The sequence below is a fragment of the Alosa sapidissima genome, chromosome 19 (genome assembly GCF_018492685.1).
Source record: "Alosa sapidissima isolate fAloSap1 chromosome 19, fAloSap1.pri, whole genome shotgun sequence".
Classification (NCBI taxonomy): domain Eukaryota; kingdom Metazoa; phylum Chordata; class Actinopteri; order Clupeiformes; family Clupeidae; genus Alosa; species Alosa sapidissima.
The window spans coordinates 16,893,637-16,914,067 of NC_055975.1; the positions used below are offsets into that span (position 1 = coordinate 16,893,637).

The following is a 20,431-nucleotide window of genomic DNA, read 5'->3' on the forward strand; positions in this document are numbered from 1 at the left end:
TGTCTGTAGTTAAAACAAATTATTCTAAGATTTTCAAAAGAATAGAAGAAGATATTAATAGATGGAAATGTTTTCAGTGCCAGCCCGTATAGCAGTCCTCAAAATGAACATCTTACCTCGCATTCATTTTACAAGTTTAATGATCCCACTTGCACCTCCAGCGGGATATTGGCAAAAATTGGACACTTTATTAGGAGGTTATGTATGGAATGGTAAACGCCCTGGTGGTCAGCTCTTCAGGTCAATAAGATGGATGGGGGACTGACATGTCCTAATTTTAAGCTTTACCACTGGGCATTCATATTAAAAAGCTTTACCACTGGGCATTCATATTAAAAAGCTTTACCATTGGGCATTTATGTTAAAAAAAAAATGAAGGTGCTGGATGGAGGAGGATAACATTTGCTCGTGGAGAAGTATAGAACAAAATTGAATGGCACCAATAGGTTGAAAGACAGCAGAACAAAAATAACAACATATAAAAATATATGGTGCAATTTATCCCCATTATGGTATAATAGTCACGTTCTGTCTGGGGGAAAACCATTTGCTAACAAACATTCGGAAGATAAAGGGATTAATACCATTCAGGATATTAGTTAGTACTATTCTGGGGTGCATTTCCCAAAACCACAGTTGCTAACCTGTTAGCAACTTAGTTGGTTGGCAATAGAAAATTGCATTGTAACCAACAAAGTTGCTAACTTAGTTAGCAACTATGGTTTTGGGAAACACGCCCCTGGACTTTCAAGAGTTGGTAACTCAATATTGACGAAGTACGGTACTTCCTTTTCTTTTACTTTAGAATAAGATCAGCCTGTAAAGCCTACAGGGTTCCTTAGGGGTCAATGGAATCCCATTTTCAGTTGGATACATAATTCTCCCAAACAAATGGTGGCATATCTACAGTATATGCCCACACCAGGAATGAAAGCCTGGGATAGAGATACATCAGAAGTGGGACAAGAATTAGACTGGGAGGCTATTTGGGATAATGTTGCTGGTGCCTCAAAAAACCCAAATCATAGGTAGGCTAGGCTAGATACACTTGAAATTCTGTCATAGGGCATATTTAACACCAAGAATAAGATCCGAAATGGGTTTGGTTTCTGACCCATATTAATAATAATAATAATAATAATAATAATAACTTGGTTTTATATAGCGCCTTTCAAGTAACCCAAGGTCGCTTTACAAAAGGAGATAGGGCAGGGGAATAGAGGGGAGAAGAGAGGAGGGGGTAGAAGTGGGGTTGGGGGGCAGGGTGGTTAAGGACCATAGGCCTCAGTGAATAAATGTGATTTTAGGTGCTTTTTGAACGTAGCCAGTGTGGGGGCTTGGCGGATATGGAGAGGTAGACTGTTCCAAAGGGTGGGGGCAGCAACACAGAAGGCTCTGTCACCAAAAGTCCGTAGCCTGGAACAGGGGATGACAAGCTGGTCCTTGCCAGAGGACCTCAGGGACCTTGGCTGGGAGTGATGCTGGATGAGATCGGAGAGGTACTGGGGAGCAAGAGCATTGAGGGATTTGTATGTAAGGAGTAAGATTTTGTAGGTGATGCGTGACTTCACCGGGAGCCAGTGAAGCTGCTTGAGTGTGGGGGTAATGTGTTGCCATCGCTTTGTGTGTGTGAGGATCCTGGCAGCCGAGTTTTGGACACGCTGTAGCTTGTCCAGTGCTTTGGTGGGAAGACCATAAAGGACACCGTTACAGTAGTCCAGACGGGAGGTGATGAAGGCATGTGTCAGAGTCTCCGCAACAGTGTCTGACAGTGAGGGCCGGAGTCTGCAGATGTTTTTTAAGGTGGAAGAAGGCTGATTTGGTGATGTTACTGATGTGAGCTTGGAGTGAGAGGTTGCAGTCCAGAGTCACACCCAAGTTCCGCACTTGTCCATTCTGCCCCCAAGGAACCATTGGCACCTTTATGCTTGTTATGTGGGAATGTCCAGGGGTGTCTACTAGTTTGTGGAGGAAGGTGATACAGTAGGTACAATTGTGGATTTAACAGGGGTACAGTTCCCAATGGATCCTGCTGTACATCTCTCTTGCTGAAAAAACTTGTAGTTTGGCTGGCAGGCTTAACTGCAGCAAAGAAGATAGTAGTCCAGTGTTGGAGATGTCCTCATGGTATGTCATTGGCTTCGGTCATTTTTGGACATTTCTTACCTGGAATTGTCATCAGCAAGAATAAATGACGCTCAGCCACGTACAATTTTATTAAAGGAGAATTAGATATCTAATTAAAAAAAAAATCTTCTGTTGAGATAGGAATGCTATGTCTGTGTCTGTATTAACAACCTGCTAGATGGTGGTGGTGTGGGTGAGAGGTAGAGAGGGATATGGGATGGTAGAGAGGGAGGTGGGATAGTGGTGGAGGGGATAGGGAGAAGGGTTTGATATCAAAATGTGTTTAGAAACTTGAAATGTACGGTATGAGTGTATTTTGTTGGGTTGATATAAAAAAAAATCAATGACAAAAAACAAACAAAAACAAATGCTACTCCCTGCGCAATCACTGGGTCTATTTAAACTGCACATGGGCTACAAGAAGTCAAGTCATAACATGTTATGCTGTTTGCTCAAATACTGTATGCTCTCCATTGGAAAGCCAGTTTACTGCTAGATCAACAGCATTTTAGGCCTACTCTGAGGCACTACATTCAGTTTCTCCTGAATATTGGATATATTTTGATCTAAAGCTAAAGTTAGCCTACTTTAGGCTTCTTAGCCTGGCCCCGCCCGCCTAGATATTATTTCATGAAGATCACTTCGTGAATGAGTTTGTATTTTTCCAGCCTAACAATTCCTAGGCTTAAGTTTTAAACTTAATAGCCCAACTTAATATCGACCTAAATCCTTTGGGTGGACAACGACTTACACAAACAGGCTACTTTTTTTATTTGATTAAACATGTACCCTACACTCGACATGGATTAAGTCATGCCATTTGAGAGTAATTAACTCTTAATGAACTCAACATCTTATATTACCAATACGCGGGACGCCGCGGGTATTGCTCTGTGGCATGTCAGTAGCCTACCTATGAGAGGCAGTAAATTTGCTTGCTCACTGTTCTGCTTCTCTAGCCTGGCGCTCTCCTCGCGGTTTTCTCCCTCCCCTCAAGTTCGATGTGTTCTGCACTCCGATCTCAGTGCGGGAGACGGCATAGCTAAACATGGCGTCGGACGGAATGATTTTAACAAACCACGACCACCAAATTCGAGTCGGAATCCTTACGGGTAAGTGCCAAATTGCTAAAACTAGTGATAATAAGTCTTATTTATATCCCCTCGGCAGTTTGCGTCGTTTGTCATTACGGTGTGTCGCGCTGGTTTGCACTGTCCACCCAGCTGTTTCTCCGACGCGCTCCATGCCTGACAGGCAGCAGGCTTGTAGGCTACCACAGCCGCGTTCCTCGACTCAATTCGGGCGACGTTTGTAGGCTACATACCTTCGTGTATAACATTTTCTTTTGGTTGTTTCATTTTCAGACGCTTCTGATACACCGTCTAGCTGCGTTAGATTGATCTGCGGTCTGTTGCATATTTCATTTCTCGCTGTCAGGAAAACAGTTTTGTATGATGAATAATTCATACATTGTACGCACATCGAACCGCTAACCTTAGCTATGGAAATCATGATTAGAGTCTTATGGAATGTTTTGTTACAACCTAAATGAATGATCAGTCTAGCCTACTATTCCCTTGCAGGTTAATCCGCAAACGGAAGATGCTATTTGGTTGCAACTGTAATATGAAAATGTCGCCTTGGAGCACACGGTGGTTCGAAATTGATCAGCATGTCATCTGCAGTCGGTTACGCTGTTTCATTTTGGTCAGGCTATATTTTTTTTTACTGGTTTCCTAGCTTTGGAGGTTATTATTTTGGTTGCATGCATGGCCACTAGAGCTGTCTTGTTGGTGCTGTTAGCGGCATATGTGAAACAGAGTCAGCCAATATTTGTCACCTCGAGTCCAACTGCCTCGTTGAGACCGATCAGATAGGCTGCCTCTGCCTTCTGCCGCGTCTGACAACCTATGAAAATTGTTTCTCAATGGTCTTTTCGGTTGATACTGACAGCAAGTCGTGACATGGGTGTATTTTGCCTTGTAGTGGCGTGGACGCTCTCGGTACTTTACGTGTCAACCATATTTTTCTGTTGGTCTGGAGTTTCTCACTGTTAAATGGTTATGATATACGGTGCGTTTCCGTCTGCGGTCCCTCTTGCCTTGTGGGAATTTATCCTAACATGTACAGACATGTACCTGGGAACCCTCTCCCCACAATCACATTAGGGACTGAGTCTCTCTCTCTCTCTCTCTCTCTCTCTCACACTCACACACTCACACACACACACACACACACACACACCCACACCTCTGTACGCGATGAGATTGCAGGCAAGCTGCTGTCCACTGGCTTGGGGTACTGAAACACGTTCAGCTGCTGCCGTTCGATGCTCTTCGCGCTCACATGTAGCCTACAGAAGCGGTGACTCCACCATAGCTTTGGAACGGGCAGAGACAGGTTTGATGGGATTCCCGTGGACACCAAATACAGCCCTTTCATATGAAGACATCAGCTAATGTGCTGTTAGTCACACCAGCGAGCCCCCTTCCACTCCTCTCTCTCCCCTTTCCCCGTTTGATCGGTTAGCACGGTTCCTTCGCTGTGCACTGACATTTCGTGGTGGCAGCAGCTACTGTTTGCGCGTCGCGCGTGTGTGTGTGTGTTCGTGGTGCATAGTTGGCGCGAGTAGAGTAAAGGAGGATTAAAAAGAGGGAACAAATAGACAGTCATGAAACTGACACAGCAAAATAATTAAACGATTGGGCATGTGCATTTTGGGCAGCTAGGCAGGCGCTGTAAACGCGGTTATTTATGCGAATTTGGAATCATTGCCTTGGCAATGCCTGAGTACTAGCATGTGCCATTGTTGCCTCTGGCTTGCTTTGGTTTAAGGGAGAAATGTTGGCATTAGTTCTAAGGGGGCGTCTTTGATGAATTATCATGATAGGAGTGGGTAACCTGACTTTTGGGCTATCAATAATTTTGCCCTCTCATACCCAATACATTGTTGCTTGCCAGCATCTGAGAGTCAGGTTGCATCTCAATGTTCGAATTTCATTCCTTTAGTTGTCCACATCAAATGGACAGGTGAACCATTATAGACTAACCATTATGGTCTAGTCTAATGGGAGTGTGTGTGTGTGTGTGTGTGTGTGTGTGTGGTCTCTCTTCTGGACCAGAACATGAAGAAGGCTGTTTCTGTCAGCAAAGCCCTTTTTTTTTTGCTATACTCCAAGTGGCTGGGTATCCACACAGCAGTGACCTCAGTACTAAACTGCAGACACTCATTCAAATGCTGGTCAGAACTGTGGGGGCGGAACTCCAAACAGCCAAGCAGAGGAACCACAGAGAGAGACAAGTGTGAATTGTCAAATGCAGTGTGAAGCTCCATCAGTCTGAGAAAAAAGCTGACTCTGCCCTCACTGTGTGTGTGGATTTTTCTAGGTTCTTTTTGATACTCTAAATGTACATGCAAATGACATAACTAAACAATTGCAAACTGTCAACCTGGGTTAAGTGGTTTGTTAGCCTCTTGGGGCGTAATTGGTTAAATGTATGCCGGTTGTTTAACGGTATTGTGTAATTTTCCTCATAACATCATGATTTCATTAGATGTACAGAACTTTTTTTTTCTTTTTCTGGAGACCCCACAGCTACATAGTACACATGTGGGAGGAACGAAGAAGGGACAGGTCTGTGATAGGGCTGTCACTTTTGTGAAAAAATCCTGTTCGATTTTTGAGACATAAGTGTTCATTGAATCGATTGTAAAATCGATTTTTCATGTTTAAAGACGTTTCCATTTTCAACGCCAAATATAGGCCAATCCATAAACAACTAACAGGCATTATTAGGACGAACGTAAAGAGGGCGCTTGTAGATGCAAGCCAGCAATATTTCTGATGATTTATTGGCGTGACGTTTCGCGCACAATGACAAACAGGAGTGCAACATTCTCGAAAAACAATAAGCCGAGTGGACTGCCACTACATCAGTGACAAACATTACTGCAGTCTTCAACGTATCTGTGTCTGTGTTTACGATTAGAAATGTCAAACAAATTTCGCCTACATAGAACTCGATTGCACAGTTTGTTTGCATAGCCTACCGCTTTGTTCTTCTCCATAGTTTGATATACCAAAAATCCGAAGTAATTCCACATCGAACTCCTCAAGTTATTAGGGCCTATCACTCGTCTCTCTCATGTCGCACAGGTTGATCGCGTTGTCCTCCATTTTTTGGCAAAACACGAGCAGCACAGCAGCTGATTGAAACAGCTGTTTCCGGTGCGTAAAATTGGTGGGAATTTTCTTTTTAGCTTTTGCAATGCTTACTGCACTTCGGAATTCTTTATATTCTTATATTCTTGTTTGTGAATTTTGTTACATCTATCCTTTTTATTTGTTTAATTCGTTTAAAATTAATAGTGTACATATTTGGTTAAAATCGATTCCCTATTTTAGTTTTCGAAACTTGTGTTGTTTGGTCCAATCGATTGTGCAATCGATTTTCGAACGTAAAGTGACAGCCCTAGTCTGTGATTGGTCGATGTTACTCTGAGATAGTTGTGTGATGGGGCTGGGGAGTGTGCCTTCGCTGGCAGAAACCAGTTAATATTGAAATTGAATCTAAAATGGAGGACTTTTTGTTATATTTGGGAATCCATTTATACTATGAAATAACAATTTCAAATGATCCCTCTTAGATGTGTCTTGTTCCAAAGCCATACAGCACATGGTATTTTAGGCACCAATCTTCTTGTAAAGCCATATGCTAGAAAATGTGTTGCTTCAAAAGACATATACAGTAGACATATGGAAATTGCATATGGAAAGCTGGTAGTTCACATGCTCCCAGGGTCATCTGCACCATAAGAAGGTGTGTTACATGTTTATGGCTTGTTCATGTATTTTCTCCAAAACAGGATGCCGTCATAGTCCTTCAAACCAGCAAAGGCAGACCAGCTTGTTTTAGGTTTTGATAAGACTTTTTTGAGTTCATACAACTCAATGCTGCTATGGACTTGAGTGTTTTGCTTTTCATGTGCCATTCACAGGCTTTGTAGACCACCGTAGGCCATAGCATTTTGTTTGAGCCACATTTTACATTTCTTGTAGGATTGGAACACAGAATTGATACAAAGATGCATGTTAGGACTATATTTAAACATAGGGGCATAAACTATGCACGGCTTACACATGGTGTACAGATTAGCGTTCCTATCTAAATGAGGGCATTGGAATGGAAATGGCATTGTGGGTATTTCAGGGACCAGTGCTCAGGTGTCAGGTGTGAAGTCAGTGACGTGTGTGTGTGTGTGTGTGTGTGTGTGTGTGTGTGTGTGCGTGTGTGTGTGGTATTTATACTTCCTGATTGACTTCTAAGGCTCGACCATATGTGCATTTGGGTGGTGATCATGTGAAGTGGGATTTGTCATTTAAGAATTTACTAATCAAATTTGCAACCAATTAAAGCATACATCTAAAGTCAATTGGTAAACACAATCATGATATTTAGTGGGAGAATTAAGTGGGGGAAAAAAACTCCCTATCTTTCTCTCTTGCTGCTATCAACATCCCTATTCAAAGACACCAGCATCAAAGGCTCCTTCAGGGCTCTTGCCAGCCTGTGTGTGTGTGTGTGTGTGTGTGTGTGTGTGAGAGAGAGAGAGAGAGAGAGAAGTGTGTGTGAGAAGTGTGTGAGAGAGAGTCTTACCAGCCTGTCAGAGCCTGTCTCAGTGCTGTTCAAAGTGCTGATCACATCCATCCGCAGCTATGCATGCCACACACACACACACACACACACACACACACACACACACACACACACACACTCCTCTGTTTCGCTTCTTTTCCTTTTTCAGTACAGCTGGAGCGCTTGAAAGAACAAATTAAAGTCAGGTACCTGCCTGTCACCATGCTCCCTCTCTGCTTTGCTTTCATTGTATTGCCTCCTGGTGGAGAAGTGTGTGTGTGTGTGTGTGTGTGTGTGTGTGTGTGTGTGTGGGGCAGTGCGGAGGACTTGCATGCATGGGTGGATGTTTGTGTAGGAATGTGGGCTCAGGAGTAGGGTGGTGTGAACTGCAGGACTTGCAAATTTTCTAGATCTTTAATAGCCCTTTCGGTTAGGCATTTCTTAAGATCTTGGTGGCTAAATGAATTAGAATAGCTCAAATACAAAAGGACGATTTGTATGTAGTAAGGTAGATATTTATAAAGTAATAGAAATATTTATTTAACTAGAACCATAATGGTCATCCTAAATAATATATTATGCATTTTATTTAAGTTTGAGAAATCACAAGCTTGCCCACCCCAATGCCAAATAAACCCAAAATACACTCCTTATAGAGAAACTTAAACCCAACTAGGGTTGGGCACCGAAACACGGTTCTAATATGGCACCGGTGCCGACGCAAACGGTAGTAACTGCATTGAATAACAATGTGGATTTCGGTGCCTCATTTCGGTGCTTAAATAGCGTTTTTTTTATTTTATTTTTTTATACGGAGGCATCACTGCATGTCATGCACCATCTCTAACGTCTTGCTCTGATAGCAACACATCCAGATACAGTTAGCTAACATAAACACTGGATGCACCACATAGGCGAGTGGACAGTGTTTGACAGCTTGCGTGAGCCCAAGTAGCTTACTTAAGCGATATCGCGAGCTCCTGTCAAAATCTAGCAGTGGGCCTAACTACACACAAGCAAAAGGCTATGAAACAACATCAACAGTAGCCTATACGTTACCCAATATCCTTGCTAATGCGCTAACTGGCATTTATTTGAAATGTTATCAGCTGTAGGTTGTAAGGTGAAAACTTTATTTCACGGTGTGTTCTAAACAACATAATGGCATGATATTAATCTTTCATGTGCATGAGGCCCATATAGCATCACAATGAATATGAAGATCATGTTAAAAGTTAGCTGACAAAAACATAAATATGTAGGTTACATACCTGATGTCACTGAGCTGTCAAAGAGGCTACGAAACAATCTCCGTATGTTATCGCTAATTAAACTCAGCTGACTCTGGTGTTAGCGCATAGCCATAGTTGCTGTTAAAATGCCTACTAGGCTAGCACTGGGATCTAAACACTTCCACACCGACATGTAGACTAACATGTTAAAAACTATTGCGTGTTATGGGTTAAGACATGAAATTTCTTGAAGCATTTGGGAACACACTGAATTAACTGGAAAGTACAGTCCCTGTTAGATTAGCTTGCTTCCAAATGCCGTTGTCCATGACCTGGCAGTTATATGGCAAGCGGTTTTAACATACCTTATGGCAAACTGCCTGCACTGGGTAAACTTGAAAGCGAGCTTACCATTGTGTGTGCATGCATGGCAAGCTGTTTTAACATTTAAAGGCCTATATTCGTAGGAGCAATGAGATATTGATAGCAAATTGAATGTAACAGTTCAATTTCATGTTCAAATTTGTCTTATCAATAAAAAAAAAAAGCAATTCATGCTTTAGACCATTTTAATTTAAAACATTTTAAAAACAAAGTACCGGTTCAGGCACCGTTTCGGCACCGGCACCGTTTTAAAAGTATCGATTTAGCACCAGTATCGGATAAAACCCAAACGATACCCAACCCTAAACCCAACATAGACTCTTCATAGAGAAACATACACCCAACGTACACCCCTTATAGAATGACTTGGTTTAGAATAGTCGGAAAAAAATATCATCACACGTCTATTCACGCTAAAGAACAGGCTAATGAAAATCTAATTGAATCAATCAAGGTCAAATAGGTTAAATGAAAGTAAGTGTATAGTCTACGTTGGCTACTGATGGCTACTGTCGACTACTGTCTTTGGTAACTCCATTCCATAGACATGACAAAAAATTATGTTCATAATGTTCAGCATCAATCGGTCAGAAATGTGAAGAGTTCAGTTGGAAAAAAAGATAATCCATTTTAATTAATTATTATTTTGTCTTCCAGGTAATATTTGATATCAGCTCTTCTGGTACATTTTTTTGCATGGAATGCTGGTGTGGCAGAAGTTTCAGGCATCAAAGTACCAACTAGAGCCTTTCAGATAAACACTTAGTAGACAGACCGTGCTCATTCAGGGGTCAATTTTTTCCCCTCCAAATAGCAAGTCAAAAGAGCTGAAAGGGTGGCCTGACTGACTGAAACTTTCTTGTTGTTAACGTCTGTTTATATGCAGGTCTTTACTCAATTCCAAGGAAAACACACTTCTGTGACACCATCAGCGCAGCCATTCAAAGCACTGCAAACCGTCATTTATTATATAAAGCCCGCCCCATTCTAGATAAGTGGTTGTGATTGGTTCCTGGATTTTTGGTGATTTGGAATTCGCTGTGAATTCAAGGATGGCCAGATGGATCTGCAGAGCAAATTCAAATGTGCATACAGATTAATCTGGGTTCACCCAGGTTATAGAAAAGCTGATTATGGAGGGAATTTTATTTCACTGGGGCGATCATTTCTGATAGCCCGTCATACAGGGTCTGGTAGTAGCTTTACAGGAGAACATGACTGTTCAGAGTGTTGGTTAGTGATTTTTTTTTTTGAGCTCTGGACTGCATGCTTGTGGCATCTCTTGGTAACTTGCAGTATCTCTTATTGCCATCCTTTTGCAACATATTGCATTTTGACTTCTGGTAAAGCCACAGCCATCAGTGTTTCAAGTGGAACACTGTTCCCCTCGGGGTCAGGGAAGGGTGGACCCCAGCCTGGTCTGTGTGATGGTGCTTGGTCTTCATATTGCAGCATTTCTACTTGCATCTTTCCAGCAGGGTTACTGACACTACCTGCCACCCCCGTGCCCCCAAATTGAGAGCTTTTCAACCATCCAAGAGTGTTTCGAGTACTAGGAGTTATATGGAAATATCAGCTTGGGACCACTTGTACACCATGGGTTTAATTGATTATCGACAATTCCTGCACATAAGTCATGAATCCTTGTTAGCTTCTGTGTCCTTATCTGCAGCAGTTCCCATATTACCACACAAGGGACTTAAGTCATATGAGCTGCTATATGAAGAAAGACTTCAATGACCGTCCTAAATGACTGGCTAAATACTTTTGTGTTTAGATAGTTTGTTTTGTTTGCATCGTTGTATTTTTGAATAAATTCAATTAAACTCAGAATATTAAAATTAGTTATAACAATGCCATGTTGTAAGGTACACCTGTCCCTTGTCATGGGACAACTGCAACCATCATTTAATAGTAGCATCCTTGGCTGGGTTGGAGGGTTGGAAGCAAAATCAAGTCAGCATGGTTGATTTAAAGTTGTTTACAGTTGCCTGTGTGATATTTGTGAGATTTGTGAGATACTTGTTTAACAGGCATGTCATGTGGACAGCAACAAGTTTCTGTCAGGGACATTTTTTCACTGGTTAAAAGTGAAGCTTTCTTGACCATGGACTGTCAGGCTTGCCACCTGATACCAGGCTTGTGCAAAATTCAGAATTTTAGAATTGGCCTCCATTCAATTCATTGCAATTCAAGAAATTCCACACAGTCACACAATAGAAAGAATGTGTTGAATATCACATACATTCATTGGGAAGGTTACTTTGGAAATGTAATTGGTTACTGTTATAAGTTACTCATTATACATAAATGTGGTTTGGATCATATCTGCCATTAGGGGTGTCACAATTTCGATTTTAAATCAAAATTGATTGAAATCGCATCTCAATTTCAAACTTCGAACTCAAAGGTAGAATCGACGATGCAGCCACATTCCCAATGTTACGTCCAGCGTGTATGCCAAGACGCAAAAACACATACAAACACGTGCTGAACTGTGGCGTCAACACTCCTCTAATTTTAGGCTGCAGCAAGTTAAAAAATACACATACACATCAACCCACCGAAATCGAAGCTCCTCTTGCTACTCTGAAATCACTGGTGTGGAAGTATTTTGTCGTTCATTTACGTCAATTCGTCAACACTAACTAAGCCTACTCAACACTAACCTTGGGTCTCTTCGGAGTGTGCTGAAACAATCAAATTATCATTCTGTGTTGTTTCATTTCACCATGTTAACATCTCTGTTTAATGTTTGTTTTGTTTACAACCTCGTGGTTGGAACACGTAAATGAATCACATACGATACGGGCAGCCGTGGCCTACTGGTTAGCGCTTCGGACTTGTAACCGGAGGGTTGCCGGTTCAAACCCCGACTGGTAGGCCACGGCTAAAGTACCCTTGAGCAAGGCACCTAACCCCTCACTGTCAGGTTCCCCGAGTGCCGCTGTTGTTGCAGGCAGCTCACTGCGCCGGTGTGCTTCACCTCACTGTGTGTTCACTGTGTGCAGTGTGTTTCACTATTTCACGGATTGGGATAAATGCAGAGACCAAATTTCCCTCACGGGATCAAAAGAGTATATATACTTATACTTATACTTATACTTATACTTGATACACAAACGAATCGTGACTTTAAAATGAAAATTAAATCTAATCGAGGATTTGGAGAATCATGACACCCCTATCTGACATGTAATGTAAAGCTTCACTAAAATTATTTATATGAATTTCACTGAATTTCAATTCTACTTCCTTTAATTCAAATTATAATTCTAGATCCTGTTTTTGACCTTGATTTCAAATTCAAGAATCTGAATTTAGCACAACCCTGGCTGGTACGAAGCTGTGCAGTATGTAGGCTACCTCCCTTCTGACGGCTGAAGAGATGTGCTAGTAAGGGCTTCTACATACTCGACGCACCCGACCGGTAGCGCGACAACGTGACGTCAAAATCACGTAGATCTTGCTGGCGCACCAGGATTTAAGCCAGGTAGCGCAAGGTAGCGTTCAGACGAACGTGACAAGGCGGAAACAGGAAGATGGACTAGTTCGAGGGCAAGCGAGAGTTGCAGTGTTTTGTTACAGTCGTGAATTTTTAATAGTTTGCTGGATAAGTTAACAAAGTTACCAGTGAGAGTTGCAACACATGGAATTAAGAGGAAAGAATAGAAACGATTTATTTTCAAACAAAGGATATCTATTAAGGGCTGAACAACTTCAGGAAATTACACAAACTCAGCCAGCTGCTAGCTAGCTAGCCAGCTAACTAAACTGTTTAAATTATTAAAATTTCCCTCGGGATGACTAAAGTATATACCTATCTATCTATCTATCTATCTATCTATCTACCTGTGCACACACCTTGGAAACTAGATGATAATGATGATGGTAGTTGTGAATAGTAGCAACCAAAGTCTGAAGTACCATCACAGAGGCTAGTGTTTCTTACTGCAGCTTCTTCTGCTGTGTAACGTAGTTAGCGTTAGTCTTCTCACAACAGCGACACCTCTGTTCAAGAGAATATTGCAACTAGTGTCGCCACCACCACGCGCGAGTATAAATGGTTACGGCGCTTCTGTGACGTCACATTGTCGCGCTACTGGTCGGGTGCGTCGAGTATGTGGGACGTTTAAGAGAGCTAGCAGCCTGGGCTTTTAGCTCAATTGTTAGCATGCTCAACTCCCGATCTGAGGTGCTGTAGTTCGCGGGTTTGAGTTGGGGCGAGTGCAGGGCTAAGCCGTGCGGTTAATACAACACAGACTTGACCCGGTGCCGTGACCCGGATCTGGAGTGAGTTTGGTTGGGGGTAGGGGGTGGTGTAACAGTAGCCACCTGATACATAGCTGTGCAGTGTGTATGTTGTGTAAACCTTTCTCATGGCACCTTAAGAGATGTAGTGAGACAGCTAGCAGCCTGGGCTTTTAGCTCAATTTCTAGAACACAGTTAACACAATGCAGGTTACACATACACAATATGGCTACGCCTATGAATACGTGGTCTTTCAACTTTCACTCTCGTCGATGATACAAGGATACAAGGAAGTTTATTGTCACATGCATATAGTTACTGGATGTAAGAAATGCGGTGAAATTATGTCTGGTGTCAGCCTATTTGTGCATTTATGGGGGGGGGGGCACCAACAAGGAGCACCCAAGAGCAAGCCAGTGAGAGTTGCAACACATGGAATTAAGCAACTGATGAGCTTTACTTCCTGACCCAACTGTCACCCCAATAACTGCAAGCTGTTTGCCATTATTGCTGTAACTCCAAAACGCTTTTGTAAAGGTAGTCCTTATTGCCCTTAAATGCTTCTTCCTTGAAATTGTAGTGTTTCCCAGCAGACCTTGATATGGACAGCACAGGTCACATTGGCTTTGCTTCTCTCTCTCTCTCTCTCTCTCTCTCTCTCTCTCTCTCTCTCTCTCTCTCTTTAGATTAGATTAGATTAGATTCAACTGTGCAGAACACAAGTACACAGACAATGAAATGCAGTTTGCGTCTAACTAGAAGCGCAAAAAGGCAGAAAAGTGCAATGTGATATACAAAGTATAGACAAGGTGCATAAACAGGACAGGATATATAGACAGTGTAGACAGTAGTATACAGTTGGTTTGCAGAAGGTGGTTCACAGTAATAAAAATTAAATTAATTAAATTAAATTAAATAAATTAAATATAAATATGTGCAGTGTATTAGCTGTCACCTTATAAGAGCAGACTATAAATAGCCTATAAATATAAATAGCAGTATATTAACAGAATCTATAAGTATGAACCATATAGACAGACATGTACAGTATGTACACAGCTATGTGCACTGTGGTAACAGTACCATTGTAGTGCAGAAACAGTAACATAAGAGTAGGAAGAATATGTGTATCTGCAGGATGAATATAATGAAGAGCAGTAGAAAATGGCTATGTATCTCTCTCTTTCTCTCTCTTTCTCTCTCTACGATCACATTTTAAGCAGAAGCCATAAAGCCCTCTCAGACCACGCTGGACACAGTGAGTAATGAGATTACGAACCTCGCTGCCAGACTTTCAGGAATCGGGAGAAAGGGCCATGTCACTGAAAGACTTGGGCGCCTGCCAAGGCGCAGTCCAAGTCTTAAGTCAACAGTTGCAGGCTGATATGACTTAATGAAAGATAGTTCCAGGAGTAAGTAGCCGGGCTACGCTCCGAGATCAATCATGGCCGTGATCACACAGCGATTATGTACAAAACAACTCGGGGGAAGGGCAGTCGAAAATAAGCAAGCAGAGAGGCCCCATGTCACAGGCATCAGCTGGGTGTCAATGAAGAGCCTGGGAGGACGCTGCAAGCACGGTTTGTTATATTACTACAATACCCAGAATCCTGTGTGATCATGTGACACTGAATACTTCAGGTAAAGGTGTCTTGTCATAGCTGGAGCTGATACACGTTATATTGTGGGGCCAATGAGGTTTGCTTATAGTGCTCCTCTGTTTTGAAAGCTGTATGTAGGTCACAGTATCACTACAAAACCCACCATAAATTAAACTTTTGCTTTTGTTTAGCAGTGTACTGTAATAAAAGTATATGTGTATATTTGTGTATCTATTAGTATATGGAATATTTTTGCTTAGAAAGATCAGCATACACTATTATCTATACTATATATTAGAAATATACTGTATCCTATATGTAGCCTATTGGAGGTACGTCAAAGTGGTCATAGCAGTACTGCCTGCTCACTACATTTTACATTTACCAGCCAATAAATGGAATGTCAATTTAACTTCAGTCCAGTAGACATGTATGATGCTGCCTCGACTTCAGTTAGGCTTGAGAAGCTCGGACTCGCATCGTATCCCTGCCACACACACACACACACACACACACACACACACACACACACACCCTATGATGCATTTCGGGTCCAAAGAACACCAGTGTGCCGCCTGCTTCCTCTCACCCCCCTCTTTTTCTCTCTTCCTTCCTCTGCTTACCTTTCCGCTTCTCTCTCTCTATCTCTCTCGCTCCGTGTGTTTTCTCTTCCTGGCGGCACCAGACCGCGCAGCAGCGCGGGCCCACAGGGCAGACACTCCCGACACACTAGGTTGCCCATTCATAAAAGTGTAATGTCTCCTAAGAGTCGTGGCGCTGGGGCTCCCCTCCCAGCAGTGGCTGTGGCGGTAGTGGCTGTGGCAGCAGCGCCGCTTGTAGTTTTTTTTAGAGTGCGCCGCGCAGTGAGTCGTGGCGAGCTCCACCGAGTACTCGGCCTCGCGTCGGATCTGCCCCAGCTGCCATCTCCCGCGCCCAGGTTTAGACCGAGACAGAGAAAGGGAGAGAGAGAGAGAGAGAAAGTGTGGGAAGGTAGCATTCTAATTCATTACACATAGTAAATTAGCAGCAAAAATTGTTTTGAGACATATGAGGGGTTTGTTATCTTGGGCAAACAACAGATAGAGAAAAGTGTGTGTGTGTGTGTGTGTGTGTGTGTGTGTGAGAGAGAGTGTGAGAGGGGGGGGCTGCATTCTGCATGGCTGTGGGCTACATGTATTCCCCGTGCAGAACTGTCACGGGACTGTATTGTGAGAATGAGAGAGAGAGAGAGAGAGAGAGAGAGAGAGAGAGAGAGAGAGAGACATCATTAAGCCTCACATGTTGGCCCACTCCATTACCGTGATTCCCATTCATCCAGGGTTCTTAGCCTGCTGAGAGAGAGCTTAGGTCATCATCCATGCACAGCACCATTGATGGAAGCTCTCAACACAGGAAAAGCCCTCAGTGGAGATTTTCCCTCCGCTCTAGGCATCTGGGTCTTTAGTCTACTGGTGTGTATGTGTGTGTGTGTGTGTGTGTGTGTGTGTGAGAGTGTGAGTGAGAGAGAGAGAGGTTGGCTGTGTCTTAATGGGCCAGAAATGTTGAACATGTGATCGCTAGCCATGGCTAATGTGCAAATTCACTAATCAAGGTCCGCTTTCACTGTGACATTTCATATTATGTATGTCTCTATTTTGTGTGTGTGTGTGTGTGTTAGGGGTGGATGGGTATGTTGAAGAGAGATCTGCAGTGTGTTGATAAGCACACACATGACCATTCGATATTGGCAGCCATGGGTGCAGACACATGCCATAACCAGGGTCATCTCACAGTGATAACACCCCCCCCCCCAGCCTCTTCTCTCTGGGGGTGAAAGGGCTCTTTCCCTGAGGCTGAATCATGAGATCCAAGGCCTGGTGTGGAGGTCCCCCTTCCGTGTCAGTGGAACTAACCCCGCTAGCTGTCTGTGACTGACACATGACTGGAACAGTTTGGAGGCTTTAGCCATAATGTCTGCTGATTGCCTGACACAGACATGGTGGCTTGTCTCATATCATCCATCTGTGCTGTGCTGGCATCTATGCACACACACACACACACACACACACACACACACACACACACACACACACACACACACACACACACACAACATCGCCTCCTACTTACATATCGGATCTACACCAATCGCGCGCGCGTGTGTGTGTGTGTGTGTGCGCAGTGCGCCTCCGGAGCTCTTAATCCGGAGGCAGCGGTAATCTGCCCGTGATCTCTGTTGGGCGGCCCACTCATCCATCTCCACGTGGAGAGCCAGTGCACAGGGCCTCCATCACCCCTCCATGGAGGTGAGCAGCTCACAGCGCACAGCCACAGCCATCACCCCGCACCCCACCAGGATGCACAGGGGCTTTGTGAAGTCTTTGGTTGGATGTGGTTGAGTTGAGTTGAGTTGAGTGAGTTTTTATCTGCAGCATAAAACATTCATGGATCAATTTAAGCTTGACAATATGGCTGCATGCTAGTTTGGTACACAAGATTAAATATGTTATTCAGCTGTTGAGCTGTATGCGTGTGAGTGTGTTTGGGGCCACAGCTTTTTGTCTAGATGGCTACATAGAATGGAGCCGTGGCAGATACTTCTGTTGCTTTTTTCACAGACCTTTATGTGAAATATTACAAATAAAAGTTGCTCATGCATCATCAATTACTCTCTGATCAGGACATTTATAAGCAGATGCTGATATACTATCACAGGAGATGTTTAGAAATAAAATGGAAAGGCTATTCAGGATGCTAATGTGGGCTAGCTCTTGATATTAATACCTATAGTGGACTTACAGATGATGGTTGTTAACCTAGCCCTCAGTTAGGCTTGCTGTTGTTAATTATTTGGATTTGACACTCAGTGTGTGACCACAGTTTGGTTATGATGGCCTGTACGTCATTTGTGTGTGTGTGTGTGTGTGTGTGTGTGTGTGTGTGTGGTTAGCTCACCATTGCCGAGCGCCATAGCACACTCCCCAGGCAGCGTGTGAATAATTAAACTTCATCGGCAGCCGGAGGCCTGCACTCTCCTCTCCTCTCCCCCGCTGGAAGTCATCTCTTTAGCTCCTGTCATCCAGACATAAATCACAGAGCGCTCTCGTCACCACCGCCGCGATTGACATCTCCTGCCTGCGAGAGAGAGGAGAGGAGAGGAGATGAGAGGAGGGGAGGGGAGAGGAGGGGAGGGGAGGGGAGGGGGAGAGGAGATAACAGGAGGGGAGAGGAGAGGAGGGGAGGGGAGGGGAGAGGAGGTGCCAGGGGAGGCACCCCTGTAGCTAGTAGCTACAGCTACTCTGAAAAAATAAAGGGTCTAACCCCCCTGATTAGGACCTGGACCACCCTCCCCCCCCCCCAAAAGCTAGTGTGCAGCGGCTGGCTGGGGAACCTGCACCGTACGCCAGTGACCCGGGTTCGATTCCCGCCCCGTGGTCCTTTCCGGATCCCACCCCGACTCTCTCTCCCACTCGCTTCCTGTCATTCTCTACTGTCCTGTAAATTAAAGGCATAAAAGGCCAAAAAAATATATTAAAAAAAAATGGTGTGTTTAGCAGCCAGAATTGTAAACCCACGGACCCCCGCTAATATCGTATGCACATGTATTTTATAAATGTTGTCAGTAACAGTGGCTAACAGTGGCTTGTGACTTTAATACACACAAGTGTATTACACTATTGACATTTGAGTTGAAAAGAAAAAACTGCCTTTTAATACGCATAGTCGACCGCCCCCCCCGATTGTCATAGTGTAATTGGAACTCTGGGTGTGCGCTCACCCACAGCCTCAACCTCTCAAATCCTCATAGTGTACATCCCTGTAGCTTCCATCCTCCACATCTGTCAAATCATGCAAATTGTACAGTTCAGTGGTTATCTTTTATTTCCAAAAAGGGTTAATAAAGGTCATATTCTGCATGGTCATGACTGTGATCAAGCAGTAAGAGTTATGCTTGAACCACAGCTGTAGTGTGGTCCTCGTGGGCAGCCTTTGGGTGCAGTGGAACAGCAATAAACATGGCTTCTGGCTTCTGTTGGTTTCCCTTTGTCTCATTTCTTGACCTTGTGGACGCTGGTTGTGCTGAGGGATGGCTGGACTCTCTCTCTGTGACACCAGTTCTCTCGGCACACTATCAGTGGGCCCCCCAAATCCAATTGGCTCCGTAAATACTCAAGTGCAGGCGTCCCCTCAAGGTGAATGAAAGTCACTGCTGCTGTTAGCCCGATGAGGGAGCGGTAGAGAGTGGTCAGTATGCTCTGGGGACACGCATGGACAGGGCTGTGGGGACTCCACTATAGGCACCTGGGGACAGCTGTGGGTGGGCCATCAGTGGACATCACAGAATTGATCACCAGAGGAGCAGATATAGTCCCATGTGTCTAAAGATTAATGAGCAGTGAATGGGACACGGGTGAACCTGCAATTTGTTAGAGGGAGAGGAAAAAATCACTTGCATATACACAGACAAACATAGATGCTTACAGGACTACTCATGCATAAATGTACACACACACACACACACACACACACACACACACACACACACACACACACTTGCTGAGGTTATGATAAAAGTATCAAACTAATTACCCCAAGCTGACTTTTAAAGGGAAAAGTGTTGCTGGGGACAAAATCACATTTCCCGAAAAGCCATACGGTCACATTCCTACCAGCTATATTTAGGAACTCGCAAGCTGCATAAGACACACACACACACACACACACACAAAGCTGTACTCAGAGAAGCCCAGCTTTCTGCAGTTGTCCGGGGAGTGAAAAGTCTAAGTAGGGCATATCTGCTTACAGGCTCTTATTTTTTTCTGTAGTGCAGATGTGCTCCTTCAATGCTCTCTCTCTCTCTTTTTCTCTCTCTCTCTCTCTCCCACTCTCCTGTTTCATCCCCCCCTGCACAGTATGATCTCTAACCCTGCACCTCCCTCCTCAGTGGCTCCCTAGTGTTGCTCCTCATGCTTGTGGTGTGGAGGAGCAGGGAGGAGAGGGGCTGATTCATGCTCATCACCCCACATCCTCTCCACCTGCTCGTGGTGAGAAGGGGAGAGTGGAGTTGACGGATGTGCTTATGGCCACATTAACCCTGGTGTGTGTGTGTGTGTGTGTGTGAGATATCTATTCAAAAGTGAACCCTGAAATTCTGAGTGCATCTGTAGTCCCAAAAATACACTGCAGTTTGATGCACTAAAACTTACACTGTAGTGCAC

The 20,431-nt window shown here is 43.7% G+C and overlaps 1 protein-coding gene across 1 annotated transcript in view; it reads left to right on the top strand.

Moving 5' to 3' along the window:
- The first annotated feature begins 3,053 nt into the window (after nt 1–3,053).
- The window catches only part of gphna (gephyrin a), an 84,919-nt gene continuing 67,541 nt past the window's right edge, over nt 3,054–20,431 (top strand). Inside the window, 1 exon segment of the mRNA XM_042073472.1 lies at nt 3,054–3,239. Within this exon segment, the coding sequence (XP_041929406.1) occupies nt 3,176–3,239 (64 nt within the window). The 5' untranslated portion in view covers nt 3,054–3,175.